Source organism: Dunckerocampus dactyliophorus, chromosome 13 (genome assembly GCF_027744805.1).
Source record: "Dunckerocampus dactyliophorus isolate RoL2022-P2 chromosome 13, RoL_Ddac_1.1, whole genome shotgun sequence".
NCBI classification, from domain to species: Eukaryota; Metazoa; Chordata; class Actinopteri; order Syngnathiformes; family Syngnathidae; genus Dunckerocampus; species Dunckerocampus dactyliophorus.
In genome coordinates, this window is record NC_072831.1 from 13,790,665 (window position 1) to 13,804,216 (window position 13,552).

General features: G+C 43.1%; 1 protein-coding gene across 4 annotated transcripts; it reads right to left on the minus strand.

Annotated features, from left to right (window-relative positions):
- Positions 1 to 653: 653 nt before the first annotated feature.
- LOC129192954 (L-serine dehydratase/L-threonine deaminase-like) lies at positions 654 to 13,534 on the minus strand. Of its 4 annotated transcripts, none has more exons than XM_054797446.1 (10): positions 13,264 to 13,534; positions 13,020 to 13,198; positions 11,900 to 12,056; positions 11,781 to 11,817; positions 11,551 to 11,690; positions 11,344 to 11,432; positions 6,798 to 7,031; positions 6,554 to 6,684; positions 6,355 to 6,441; positions 654 to 5,279 (listed from the first exon to the last, which is right to left on the minus strand). In XM_054797446.1, the coding sequence occupies exons 3-10, from the start codon at positions 12,044 to 12,046 to the stop codon at positions 5,173 to 5,175; spliced, it is 972 nt and encodes a 323-aa protein (XP_054653421.1). In that variant the 5' UTR covers positions 12,047 to 12,056; positions 13,020 to 13,198; positions 13,264 to 13,534; the 3' UTR covers positions 654 to 5,172. The 4 variants fall into 4 exon arrangements, with proteins under 4 accessions (XP_054653421.1, XP_054653422.1, XP_054653424.1 ...); XM_054797447.1 differs by having other exon boundaries at positions 12,785 to 13,198; XM_054797449.1 differs by lacking the exon at positions 13,020 to 13,198.
- Positions 13,535 to 13,552: the final 18 nt, after the last annotated feature.

Consider the following 13,552-nt stretch of genomic DNA (forward strand, 5'->3'; position numbering starts at 1 on the left):
GACTGAGACGGTTGTATTGAGTGATGACCTTCTGTGATTTCCAGTGGGTTTGATAAGCTGAATGAGAGCTCTGTTCTTACTCTGCTCAAAGAAATAAAGCACTTTCTCTTCCTCACTGACTCCTGAGCGCCAAAATGTATTTGTTTAACACTAGTCCCTTTAACTCTATCAGAAGAATTATGAGCGATGAGGAGTTGCTCTGGCTACCAATTTTTTTTCTTGATTTCTATTAGTGTTTCTTCAAGACAGAAAGTTGACATTTGAAATGACTTTAGTTTTGCGTCATGTCTGTGATCTGCTTTTTTTTCCAACAAAATTGAACAACTGAATGAAAACATCCTCCAGGGATTGTATGCAAACATCATACTGAATATTCTTGGCTTTGTCACGGTTTTGTTTCTTTCCCTCAAAAATGTGTTCTCTGTCTCTCCACTGATGTAGACAGACAAAGATTTGTTTCCAGAGCAATGACTTCCCAGCATAATGTGAATTTATAGTCTGATATGTAAATGGAAGAACTTATAGGTCTGATTTACATGCAAAAACTCATATTTGCTTTGGTTCCATGCAGAGGTAGCAGTCTATGTACTGTCATTAATAGACACAGAGTAGTCTTCCAGGTCCTGAAGCAGCAAAACAGTCCCAGATATCACACTATAATCACCATATTTTACTGTTGGTATGATCGTCTTTTTCTGAAATGCAGCCTTACTTTTACGCTGGATGTAATGAGAAACACACATTCCAAAAAGTTCAACTTTTGTCTCGTCAGACCACAGAGTATATTCCCAAAGGTCTTGGGTATCGTCAAGATGTTTTCTGGCAAGCCTTAATTTTTCTTTTTGTTCAGCAGTGGTGTTCGTCTTGAAACTCCGCCATTCAGGCCATTTTTGCCCAGTGTCTTTCTTGAACACTGAAATTCTTTGGATGTTGTTGTGGGGTCTTTTGTGACCTCTTGGATGAGTCGTTCCTGCGCTCTTGGGGTATTTTTGTTCGGCCGGCCACTCCTGGGAAGGTTCACTACTGTTTCATGTTACCGCCATTTGTGGATAATGGCTCTCGTTGTGGTTCGCTGGTATTTTGGGTACCTATCCCCGCGATAAACGAGGGAACACTGTGCGTATTTTTGGCCTAAATTAAGCATACTAAATTAAGTAATGATAGCGTAATGTTCGGTGAGACACACAAGCACCAGGCTTGATCTCCTCAATGACAGGCTTTTATTGCAGGTTTGAATTATTGCACAACAGTCACAATAATCCCTAATAAATATCAAATAAAAACACGAACTACTGTTGCAGACATAACCCACACCAAGCTAAAACTCCCCAACGTCACTTCCTGTCAGTCCCCCACTCAGCTCCCCCCTAGCATCAACACACAGAAGCCTTATCTCTATTCTATTCTACTCTATTCTAGTCTCTATGTCCTAAATTTACTGTTTTAATTAGATTCAATAGTTTTATCGTTTTAATTTAACTTTTCCTTTTTATTATTTATTGCGCTGTATTTTTGTGCAGTACTTTGGAACCTTGGTTTCTAAAATGTGCCATCTAAAGTGGATATTTTTGATTGGATTAAATGTCTTACTTCCTCTTTTTAAGTCTACTATGTTGGGTAATACGAGTGTAAAGGTGACTATAGGGTTGTTAATTCATGTAGTTAAAAGGTTTTAAAGAGGTTTTCGAGGTGCTCTAAATACAAAAAAATTCCATTCATAAATATGAAATCCTACTTTACGAAAATTCACTTATGGTCGGGCCTGGAACCAATTCACCGCAATAAAAGACGGTTTATATATACTGTATATAATTTCTTTTATTTATTTTATAATTTAAAAAATCATCAAAACACTAAAACTATATAACACATTTAAAAAATTAATTTATGTGACATATTTGTTATATATTATTAAAAATATATATATTTAGGCCACATGGTGTTCTAGCGGTTAGCATGTTGGCACAGTCAAGACCTGGGTTCGAATCTGCACATGGGCATCTCTGTGTGGCGTTTGCATGTTCTCCCCATGCGTGCGTTGGTTTTCTCCGGGTACTCCAGTTTCCTCCCACATTCCAAAAATAAGCATGTTAAGTTAATTGTCCCCCTCCGTGAATCACCACCTTACCGTGGTGGAGGGGTTTGTGTGCCCGAGTGATCCTAGGAGCTATGTTGTCTGGGGCTATATGTCCCTGGTAGGGTCTCCCAAGACAAACAGGTCCTTGGAGTCCATCAGAGGGGTGCTGGAGACCAACCCAACTGGTGACTCCGTCGTTTTGCTGGGAGACTTCAACGCCCATGTGGGCAATGACAGTGTGACCTGGAGGGGCGTGATTGGGAGGAACGACCTCCCCCATCTAAACCCGTGCGGTGTGTCCATCACAAACACCATGTTCGAACATAAAGATGTCCTTAAGAGCACATGGCACCAGGACACCCTAGGCCGTAGGTCTATGATTGATTTTGTAGTCGTATCGTCAGACCTGCGTCCGCATGTTCTGGACACACGGGTAAAGAGAGGGGCTGAGCTGTCAACTGATCACCACCTGGTGATGAGTTGGATTAGATGGCGGGGGAGGATGCCGGACAGACCCAGGAAACCCAAACGTGTAGTGAGGGTGTGCTGGGAACGTTTGGCAGAGTCTCCTGTTCTTCGAGTCTTCAGCTCTCACTACCCGCAGAGCTTTGCCTGCATCCCGGGGTTAGGACAAGGATATTGAGTCCGAATGCGCTCTATTCCGTGCCTCCATTGCTGAGGCAGCCGATTGGAGCTGCGGCTGCAAGGTGCTCGGTTCCAGTTGTGGCGGCAAGCCCCGAACCCGATGGTGGACACCAGAGGTCAGGGCTGCCGTCAAGCTGAAGAAGGAGTCCTATCGAGCATGGATGGCTTGTGGGACTCCTGAAGCAGCTGATAGGTACCGGCAGGCCAAGCGGCACGCTACTTCGGCTCTGGTCGAGGCAAAAACTCGGGTGTGGGAGGAGTTCGGTGAGGCCATAGAACACGACTTTCGTTCAGCCTCGAAGAGGTTCTGGCAAACCGTCCGGCGCCTCAGAAAGTGGAAGCAGTACCCGGTCCACGCTGTTTACAGTGGGGAAAGGGGCCTGCTGACCTCGACTGAGGATATAGTTGGGCGGAGAAAGGAATACTTTTGAGGCCCTTTTCAATCCCACTGACATACCTTCCATAGAGGAAGCAGAGGCTGAGGACACGAACACAGACAGTTCCATCACCGTGGCTGAGGTATCTGGGGTAGTCAAAACGCTCCCCAGTGGCAAAGCTCCGGGGGTGGACGAGTTTCGCCCTGAATTCCTCAAGGCTCTGGATGTTGAGGGACTGTCTTGGCTGACACGTCTCTTCAACATTGCGTGGAAGTCAGGAACAGTACCTCTGGATTGGCAGACTGGGGTGTGGTCCCCCTTTTTTAAGAAGGGTGACCGGAGGGTGTGTTCCAACTATAGGGGGATCACACTCCTCAGCCTCCCTGGGAAAGTCTATTCCAGGCTGCTGGAGAGAAGGGTACGACCGTTAATCGAACCGCGGCTACGGGAGGTGCAATGTGGTTTTCGTCCTGGTCGCGGAACACTGGACCAGCTCTACACCCTTGCAAGGGTACTGGAGGGTACTTGGGAGTTTGCCCAACTAGTCTACATGTGCTTTGCGGACCTGGAAAAGGCATTCGACCGTGTCCCTCGTGGTGTCCTGTGGGGGGTGCTCCGGGAGTATGGGATTGGTGGCGCGCTACTACGTGCCATTCAGTCCTTGTACAACCGGAGCAGGGGCCTGGTTCGCATTGCCAGCAGTAAGTCAAGCCTGTTTCCGGTGAACATTGGCCTCCGCCAAGGCTGCCCTTTATCACAGATTCTGTTCATAATTTTCATGGACAGAATTTCTAGGCGCAGCCATGGTGTTGAGGGAGTCCAGTTCGGGGGCCTTAGGCTCTCATCTCTGCTATATGCAGACGATGTGGTCCTGATGGCCTCATCGGGCTGTGACCTGCAGCGTTTACTGGGACGGTTTGCATCAGAGTGTGAAGCTTCTGGGATGAGACTCAGCACCTCCAAATCTGAGGCCATGGTTCTCAGTTGGAAAAGGGTGGATTGCTCCCTCCGGGTTGGGAATGAGGTCCTGCCCCAGGTAGAGGAGTTCAAGTATCTCGGGGTCTTGTTCACGAGTGAGGGAACGTTGGAGCGTGAGGTCGATAGGCGGATCGGCGCAGCGTCTGCAGTAATGCGGTCGCTGTACCGGACCGTCGTGGTGAAGAGAGAGCTGAGCTGGAAGGCAAAGCTCTCAATTTACCGTTCGATTTATGTTCCCACCCTCACCTATGGTCATGAGCTTTGGGTCGTGACCGAAAGAACGAGACTGAGCGCGGATACAAGTGGCTGAAATGAGTTTTCTTCGTAGGGCAGCGGGACTCACCCTAAGAGATAGGGTGAGGAGCTCGGTCATCCGGGAGGAGCTCAGAGTAGAGCCGCTGCTCCTTCACATCGAGAGGCCCCGGGGAAGACCTAAGACACGCTGGAGGGATTATGTCTCACAGCTGGCCTGTGAACACCTTGGTGTCCTCCCGGTGGAGCTGGGGGAGGTGGTCGGGGACCGGGAAGTCTGGGCTTCCCAACTAAGACTGCTGCCCCCGCAACCCGGACCCGAATAAGTGGAGGAAAATGGAATGGAATGGAGGTTAATTGTCGACTCAATATTGTCCATAGGTATGAATGCGAGTGTGAATGGTTGTCTATATAGTATGTACCCTGCGACTGGCTGGCAACCAGTCCTGGGTCTACCCTGCCTCTCGCCCAAAGACAGCTGGGATAGGCTCCAGCATACCCCCACAACCCTAGCGAGGACAAGCGGCATAGAAAATGGATGGATGGAAAAAGTATTAAATTTCACTTATTAATTAAATGTAACGTTTTGTATAATGTATGTATTTATATATGTCCAGACTTTATGGATGCTTCGCACTGTATATTGGATAGCTATGTTTATTGTCGAAACTACTTACTTCCTAAGACCCCAACACCCATGTTAAATTCTAATTGGCCCTCATTTCTGCCATACAATACTATTATTGCAAAACAAGAATTGGGTTCCCTAATAAGTTCATCTGCATAGTGCATATGGATATCCATATTCCTATTTATAGCCCTTAATATTACTGTGCCACAAGTTTATATCGCCCCCAGTTTGTGTTTGAGCATGGATAGTTGCTCCATGTTAATGCTGCTGCCTCCACACACAATTACCAGCAGGGGGCCAATGTGAGCCGGGAGACGACCTGAAATGAGTCACACAAAAATGCTGTCAAAACAGCGTCTGCTGTTGTCTTGGTAGCACATCTTATTCTTGGAATTATATAAATACCTTATGTAACAATGTAACAATCCATTGTGCTCATTCATCAGTAGCCTGCCCCTTCATTCATTCAATGTGCAATGTGAACAATGCCAAAGCTGGATAAAGTTCCAGATTATGCTTCCTTGTCACTTCCATATTCCATTTACAACATACTGAAAACCCACTGTGTCAATGGTGCTGTCAGATGGTTTTTACTTGTTTTGGACAAGTTTAACATCACATGGTTACACTTACACAATTCAACATGTCCAAAGAGTACGAAAAAAGCAGAGTCTCGATGTCTCAGCAATTACTGATAATTTGTTCTCACCATGTGTTTAACATGTTAACACTTGGCGTAAAATCCTCATTCTTGTTTGGTTATGCTTTGTGTGTTTGCAGCCCATAGTTGACTTATCAGACTGCATCATTCTTTGCAGGTGTGTTGTGTCTTTCGTTCTAATTTTTATTTATTTATATATATATTTAATTTTTCCTCACAGTTCTTTGATGTCTTTGACAAGTACGTTGGCTTCTTCGACCTTATTGTCGAGCTTGCAGTTGGTGCCTTGAATTTTTTCCTGCTTCCTAAGTCACGTGCTTGGTGATGATAGTAGACCCCTTCCTGACCTAAATATTTCGACTACAATTAACTGCTTTATTAGTTTAAATACTAGAAATGTAGAGAGTACTGACTCTCTATATATACACACACACACCTGTATGTATGTATATACATATATATATATATACATATACACACACACACGTAACAGTTATATAAACCATTAAAGTCCTGTACAGTCATTGGAGGCACCATTATGTCACCATCCCCGATCTCCTTCTTGTCTACTATAAGCCTGTCCTAGTACACTACCCCACAACTGCAACCGCAACTCCAAACAATACAATGGAAATGCCTTGACCTCACAATGCATGCAGTTGGACGAAGTGCTACAGACATGTGCTTTAGTTCTGGAGAAATCTGTTGGAAGTGACAAATTCATCAAACTTACCTTCAGCCTGTAATCTCTGCACCACCCCACTGTAGACAGCTGCAAGAGCTGCTCCGCATGCCATCTGCACCAGGACACGCTCCTCATCTAACAAAATGTAGAGTACACTCATACAGGTATATAACATCAGCCACACTCCTTGCGGGTGTGAGGACCACATCTCAAAAATACTTTTCCAAAAAAGAGAAGAAACACTCACCCAGGAATGTCTCTAAAGCATGAAGTGCCTGCTTGTCAGTCACCAGTTCAGAAATGATTGACACCTCATTGCTTTGAGTGTATTCAAATGCTTTCTTACAGACTGTCTTTACACCAAGACATACAGCCTCACTGTGGAGCAATAAAAGAAAGGAAACATTCTATTTTAAAGTCAGCGGGGCTACTGTAGGTGCCAAATGAGACATTTTTAGATTTTCAGATAAGCCTGAGAAAAGCACTTTGACCTGGTGATGTCATCCAAGGTGACTATCCTTCCTGCCTTAACCGAAGCATTCAAAGAGTCGGCCCCGACGGTCTCCATGGCAATGATGGGAACGTCCACCCAGCCTACATCCTTCAGGCCCTGGACGACACCGCAGAGGAGCCCACCTCCACCCACAGATATCAACACTGCTCCAGGCTTGACATTTGGACCCAGAGAAGTTGCAACCTCTGTGATTACACTGGAATTGCCCTGCCTTGTTGCATGTTTATGGGAGAAAGAACACAGATCGATAGATACTTCATTGATCCTTTGCAGGAAATTACTCAGCAGCCACATTTACAGACAGACAAGAGAAGGACAAAACTAAGTACAAATCTCTTATGGATTATCAATACTTGTGTGTCAATATTGTGCAATCGGAGCATGAATGTGAATGTGCAGAGTTTGAAATGTGCAATTGTTAAGATGGAGTACAGTAATCACCCGTCTATCACGGTGAATTGGTTCTAGACCCGACAGTGATCAGTGAATTTTCGCAAAGTTGCATTCCTTATTTATAACGTGAATATTGTCATCGTTAGAGCACTGGGGTTTTGATTTAAAAAAAATAATAATAATAGTCCCAGATTTTGAAACTAAAGTGCATGTCTTGTATTGATGGGAAAAGGGACACATTTTGTCCTTCATTTCCCACCCATCTATGTATCCGTCTTTTGAAGCAGCGAATGCCAGTTCCATCCCGGCCATGATTGTGTCAGAAGGAGTCATCTGTTTTACTCAGTAAATTGCATTATTTTGCTCTAAAAAAATAAACGATAAAACAATGTGTTTCCTATTTATTCATATAACTTCCAAACATGTGTCTAATTAAATTCATGTTTCATTTCAAACAGTATAAAAATAAATCAACACAAAAATAAAAAGGCAAAATTGAATTGACAACACCCGTAGGGGTTGTCAAACAGACAGTGTGTTCTCTTTCATGTCAGTAACAGTACTCACCTTTGAGCTGACATGAATTTGACTGCTCAAATATTGACATTACTTTTTTTTTTTTTTTTTACATAATCCGCTATTAGCCCTCTAAATTAACTTTATACAGTGTTTGACGTAATGATCGTCTCTATTTCCCAGTTCACCTGCTACAAGAAGTCACTGTATCGAGCTTTCCCTCACTGACAGTACAACACGTGCTCATTAAAAGCATCAGCATGGTCATGAACTATTTAGCATGTTTTCTTCAGTGTACTGTACGCCTGTCACAATAACAAACTTTGCTGGACGAAAATTGTCCAACAAATTATAAAACGTTTGAAGCGTATTTAACATTGTAATTGGAATGTCAACAGCTTTTAAATAAAATAAATTAAACAAAAATAATAAATTAAACAAGACAAACCCAATGAAACTAAAATGGACTGTCTTTTAGCAAAAATTGCACTTGAATAAAAATCACAATCACTACAAAAAAACAATAAAAAATAAACCCTGCGTCTAAACACTTCAATAAAAACCACACACAATAAAATGAAGTAGCAGGTCTCAGAATTGCAATTCAATGCAGTTGAGGTATCCTTCGATGCATTGTTAGTTTGCACAACACTAACACACTTCAACTTCCACAGAAACTTGATGGAAAACAATAGCTCTCCAAAGTGTATTAATGACAAAAAAAATTGATCAGGAGAAAACAAAAACATAACGCTTATCATGGAAACTACGTCATATTTGAGATTTTGAATCAGTGTCACGTTTGTTATTGACTGAATATTGACAAAAAACACAGAAATAATCCGCAAATACTCTGGAGTTCACATCGTGTGTCAATGCAGACGTCAGCTTATTTGCGTATACACTTCCTTGATTCACTTTTAGGAACATTGCACCTCCCTGTCTGATTCTGTAGTCAGTGGCGTAGGGGCGCCGCAGGGGACTGTCGTGTCTCCATTCCTGTTCACTCTGTCCATCTCTGATTCCCAGTTCAGCTTTGGGTTCTGCCACCTGCAGAAGTTCTGATGACTCTGCAGTGGTTGGGTGTATCAGAGATGGACAGGAGGTGGCATTAGTGGACCACTACAAGTACTTGGGAGTCCACATGAATAGCAGACTGGACTGGAAGGACAGCAGCAATGCTGTCTACAAGAAGGGCATGAGCAGACTCTACTTACTGAGGAAGCTTAGGTCCTTAATGTGTCCAGCAAGCTGTTGCAGATCTGTCAGTCTGTGGTAGCGAAATGATCCGGAAAGCCGAACAAGTTATCGGCGCTCAGTTGGAGGCGTTTGTAACAGTGAGAGACAGGAGGACAAGAGAGGAGCAGCGGAGCTCATTCTCCAACAGACTCCTCCAGTTCCCTTCCCACAGTGAACGCTACAGGACTTCATTCATTCCACACACCCTCCAGTTCTACAATACCGCACCGTCTGTAAAAGATAATTCACAACACTGTTCCTCCCTTGTATAAATTCACTTGTATTTAATTATATTTTCACAAACTATTTGGATGATGCAAATCTTATTTATCTTACATTCTTTTTATTTTATTTTATTCATATTGCATTGCGTTTTATTTAGAGTTTGCTGTTTTCTTCTGCAATTGAGCTACTGTAACCAAGAAATGTCCATTGCGGATCATTGAGGTGTGTCGAATGTCAGTATTTGAGCAATCAAATTAATTTCTGCTCAAAGGTGAGTACTGTTACTGAGCTGAAAAACAAACCTTCATGTCTTAGCCTTCTGTTTGACAACCCCTAAGGGTGTTGTGAATTTTATGTTTGTGCAAAATAATTTTTACACTATTTGAATTGAAACGTGAATTTAATTAGAGGCAAGTTTAGAATAAAAATACATGGAAAACAAATTGTTCAATCATGATTATTTTTTTAGCAAAATAACAATTTACTGAATGACACAGATGACTCCTGACAACCATGCCCACAATCGCACTTGTGGGCATGGTTGTTTCAAATGACAGATGTGTGAACAGGTGGGTCACAAGGGACAAATGGCGTCCCTTTTCCCATTAATGCCAGATGTGTACTTTTGTTCCTAAATACTGGACGATTCAGTTTTTCAAGAGACGTTAACAACCTGAGTGGTGCTGTGTATGTTGTACTTAGTCTGTGTTTTTTCCTCATAGTGACATCGGACATCGCCGATTACCGTGTCTGACAAGCTCTGCGTGAAAAAGTGCGGGTATTACGTTTGTGGTGAAAGATGTGTACGCACATTTCACACCTGCTGACTAGGATCTAGGTTTTGACGTGATTCAAAAACGATACATTTTAAAAACAGACCGATTCGAAACAGTGTACAAACGACACGATTTGATTCTACGGTTAACATTTGTTGATGCGGACATTGATCTTACTTTATAAATTAAAAATGCCAATTCCATAAAAGTGGCATTCTTACAGTATTTTCAAATGTGCAAAAGAGCACATATCCCCAAGCATGCTGTGAGGCAGGGGCCCCAGATCTCCCAAACTTTCAGGCATAATGATTAAAGAAAAAAAAAAAAAACACATTTGTAAATAACTACATCAAATGTTATGTAAATGGATATCAGTTTTGGCAACATGGGCATCATTTTACATTTCTTGTTTGTTACGAGCGGCGACAAGTCCACCTTTGTTCGACGGTCCTTGAACGCACCATCTAACTTTCACCTACAGTGCACAGCTGGACTACTATACTGTATTTTTCCCTTGTTTCGCCTCATATTTGGTCCCAAATGCTGACACTATGTGGGAATGCATAAAGGTAATATTTCATGATGCTATTGTGCTAATGTAAATGTTTGTTGGATTTGTGCACACTCAAGTTAACTTACGCTAGCAAGCAGTGACTTACAATCTTCTCTGCAAAACAAACTCCAGGCTTATAGTGGTGGATGGTGGCTCTGTATTCATTGAGTACGTTTGATTTGTTGAAGTTCCTGTCTTAGTTTTACACAACACCCAAAATATTTTAAATTACGTCGCTTTAATGTACGCATTGCTACCATTTACACCCATTCTTGTATTCAGTCACAGTAAGCTACGGTGAATGCGCGACAATCCTTCGCCGGAAGCCCAGGCTCTCGCGTTGTTTAAGAGACAGATCAACCGGTTGCAAGTCTTGCGGTACATGGAGCATGTCCCTACATTCCATTAATCTAAGGGTTTATGGCTGATTCTTATCGATCATAGAGGCTTCTCGTATCGCATCGCTCACTCGACAAACCGGATAGCCGTCGCATCAGTTTAGTGTTCACAACCCTAGCAGCAGCCGTTATAAATGAGGCCCCTGGTCCTTGCCTCAAATCAACTCTCCCCTTCCTGCCCAAGCTGCATCACAGACTCAAACAATTCACTCACTCAATCAGCACACGAGTCACACTGACTCACTCAAGAAAGAAAGACTCGCGTTTGACTGAGTCACAGGTGCAACTTGTTGCGCATGTGGGAGTTTTTGCGCATGCACTCTATGAGGAGTGAAATGAGTCCCCGATTTACTTCAGAGTGTGACTCATAAGAACTCCAGTCAGTAAAATGAACAAAGTTGTCCATCACTAATTTGCACCTACCATATCAAGGGATGGTCAGATGGAGCCACATAGACGAGTCCTTCTGTTTCAGCAATTCTAAAAGCCTCGGCTATAGCATCTTCAAAGTCCTATGCAAAGGGAGGTTCTTATGCCTTATTCCCAAAATCATGTATCAATTCTTAAAAATACAAATAAAAATGCAGATTAAGATAGAAACGGACAGACAGCAAAGAGATGATGCTCTACCTTGCCCACAACCTTCACAGTTGCACCTTGCTCCTGTAGTCTTTGGACAACTAACTGAGGGCTTGAAGAGGGAATTATGATGGTGGCTGGCAAACACATTTTTCTAGCGACATAGACAGCCGCCATCCCAGCACTCCCACCTGGAAAAAGACATCATGTTACGTTGTAGTTCAACTAAGCTATCTCCTGCCACCATGTGTAATCAAAGTAGGCTGTAATTCAGATATAACCTGAGGGACAGACGATTCCTTTAGACCGTGATGCAAGCTGCAAAGGAGAAAAGTGACATGAAACGCGGTCCCTGTAGAGTACTGTACATGTTTCTCTGGAGAATGGAGAGTCTTTTTACCTGCTGGCACATGTGCGCAACGCCACGGAGCTTAAAGGAACCAGAGGGCTGGGAGTTCTCCATTTTCAAATACACAGTGGTTCCGACACGTTTGGACATATTGACGCTCTCCAGTAGCGGTGTGTTCACATGCATATGCTGAGCCATGGTGTTAGAACTGAAAAGTAAACAACTTGTTCAACACCATATGTTCATAATTGATGGGAGTTGATGGTAATATTTACGATTAACTGAGATCAAATCAACCACTTCCACACTTACCCCTGCATCAAAAATGGTACTCTTGGTTTAATATTTGTGTGCAATCAATGCTGAACAGTTTAAATTGCTTTGTATTTGATCATTACTATAAACAAATACAATAAAATAAATTATAAAATTATGGAAGTATTCCACAAACCTGGAAATACCCAGAGGATGAACCATTGGGTGTATTTAATATCTATGATGAATGTTCAAATTTTAACAAGCAACATTGGCAATCACCAATTCAATAATAGAGAGATGGTGTCTTTATCTAAACCACTACTACTGAGCCACAACTGCGTCAAGCAGCGTCACTGCATGCAGGATGTACGTTCCTACATTACTTTCAAGGCTTGCCCATCGTGACGGTGGAGTGCTGTCCCAAACTGTAACTGCCGGTGTAATAGTAAACACCTCTACCTTTTACAGCTGAGGGTATAATTTCGACTCCCGGCCAGCGTTACGCCAGAAGGCCATCCGACGTAAACACGTAGCCAAAACAATTTATTCGACTGAACTGTGACGAAAACGATATAAGCGCTGTCCCAAATGCATTACTGGCGTTGCTGACACGGGCGGGCACGTGGCCGGTAACAGGATGGACACCAACTTCCGTTTTAGAAAAATATGTTTACTTACAAAGGGTATAATATTAAAGACAGTCCAATAACGAAAGGCACCGGGTATAATCCACGGTAAAGAAGGTATAACAAAATCGCTGCACTAGCAGGAAAAAACAAAAACACAAAAACCTCTAAACTACAAACCAAAAGACAAAAACTCAGGTAGCAATAGAAAAACTAAGCAGAGAAAATGCTAACAAAAAATCACTGTGGCAAAAAGTACACGGAGGAGCAAAAACATGGGTACTTACAACTTGGAAAGTTTGACCAGAAGCTAGAGAACAATGGATGCCAAGACTAGACGCGAACTAGTAACAGGTGTGCATGAGGAGACAATCTGGCAAGGAATGAAACTCAAGGCAGGGTATAAATAGGACGTGGTAATTGCAAGCAGGTGTGTCAGAGCTCCTCCCGAAGGTAGGTGGGTGTGCTGCAACAGAGAGACGTTAGATGGCAGCAGAGCAGCACCTCAACTGATGACAGTTGCGCACTTACCGGAAATGACCTTCTAATATTTAGCCGAGTCCTCTTTTGTCCTTCACGACAGCAATCACTCGAATCCCTCCCTTTCAGCAACGCAGCGAACATGGCGATGATTGAGGTTGGTTAGGACAATCGCTGCACACTCGCCATTTGGGGAATGTCGGGTGCAACATCCGGGTACACCTGACGCACTGATTTTTGGCATTAAGTCCTGCTCAATGTGAACGCACTTGTGTACTCAAAAGTGCACTCGTTTTTTGACGTCAACAGAACATTTCAAAATAAAGCACATACAGTCCCA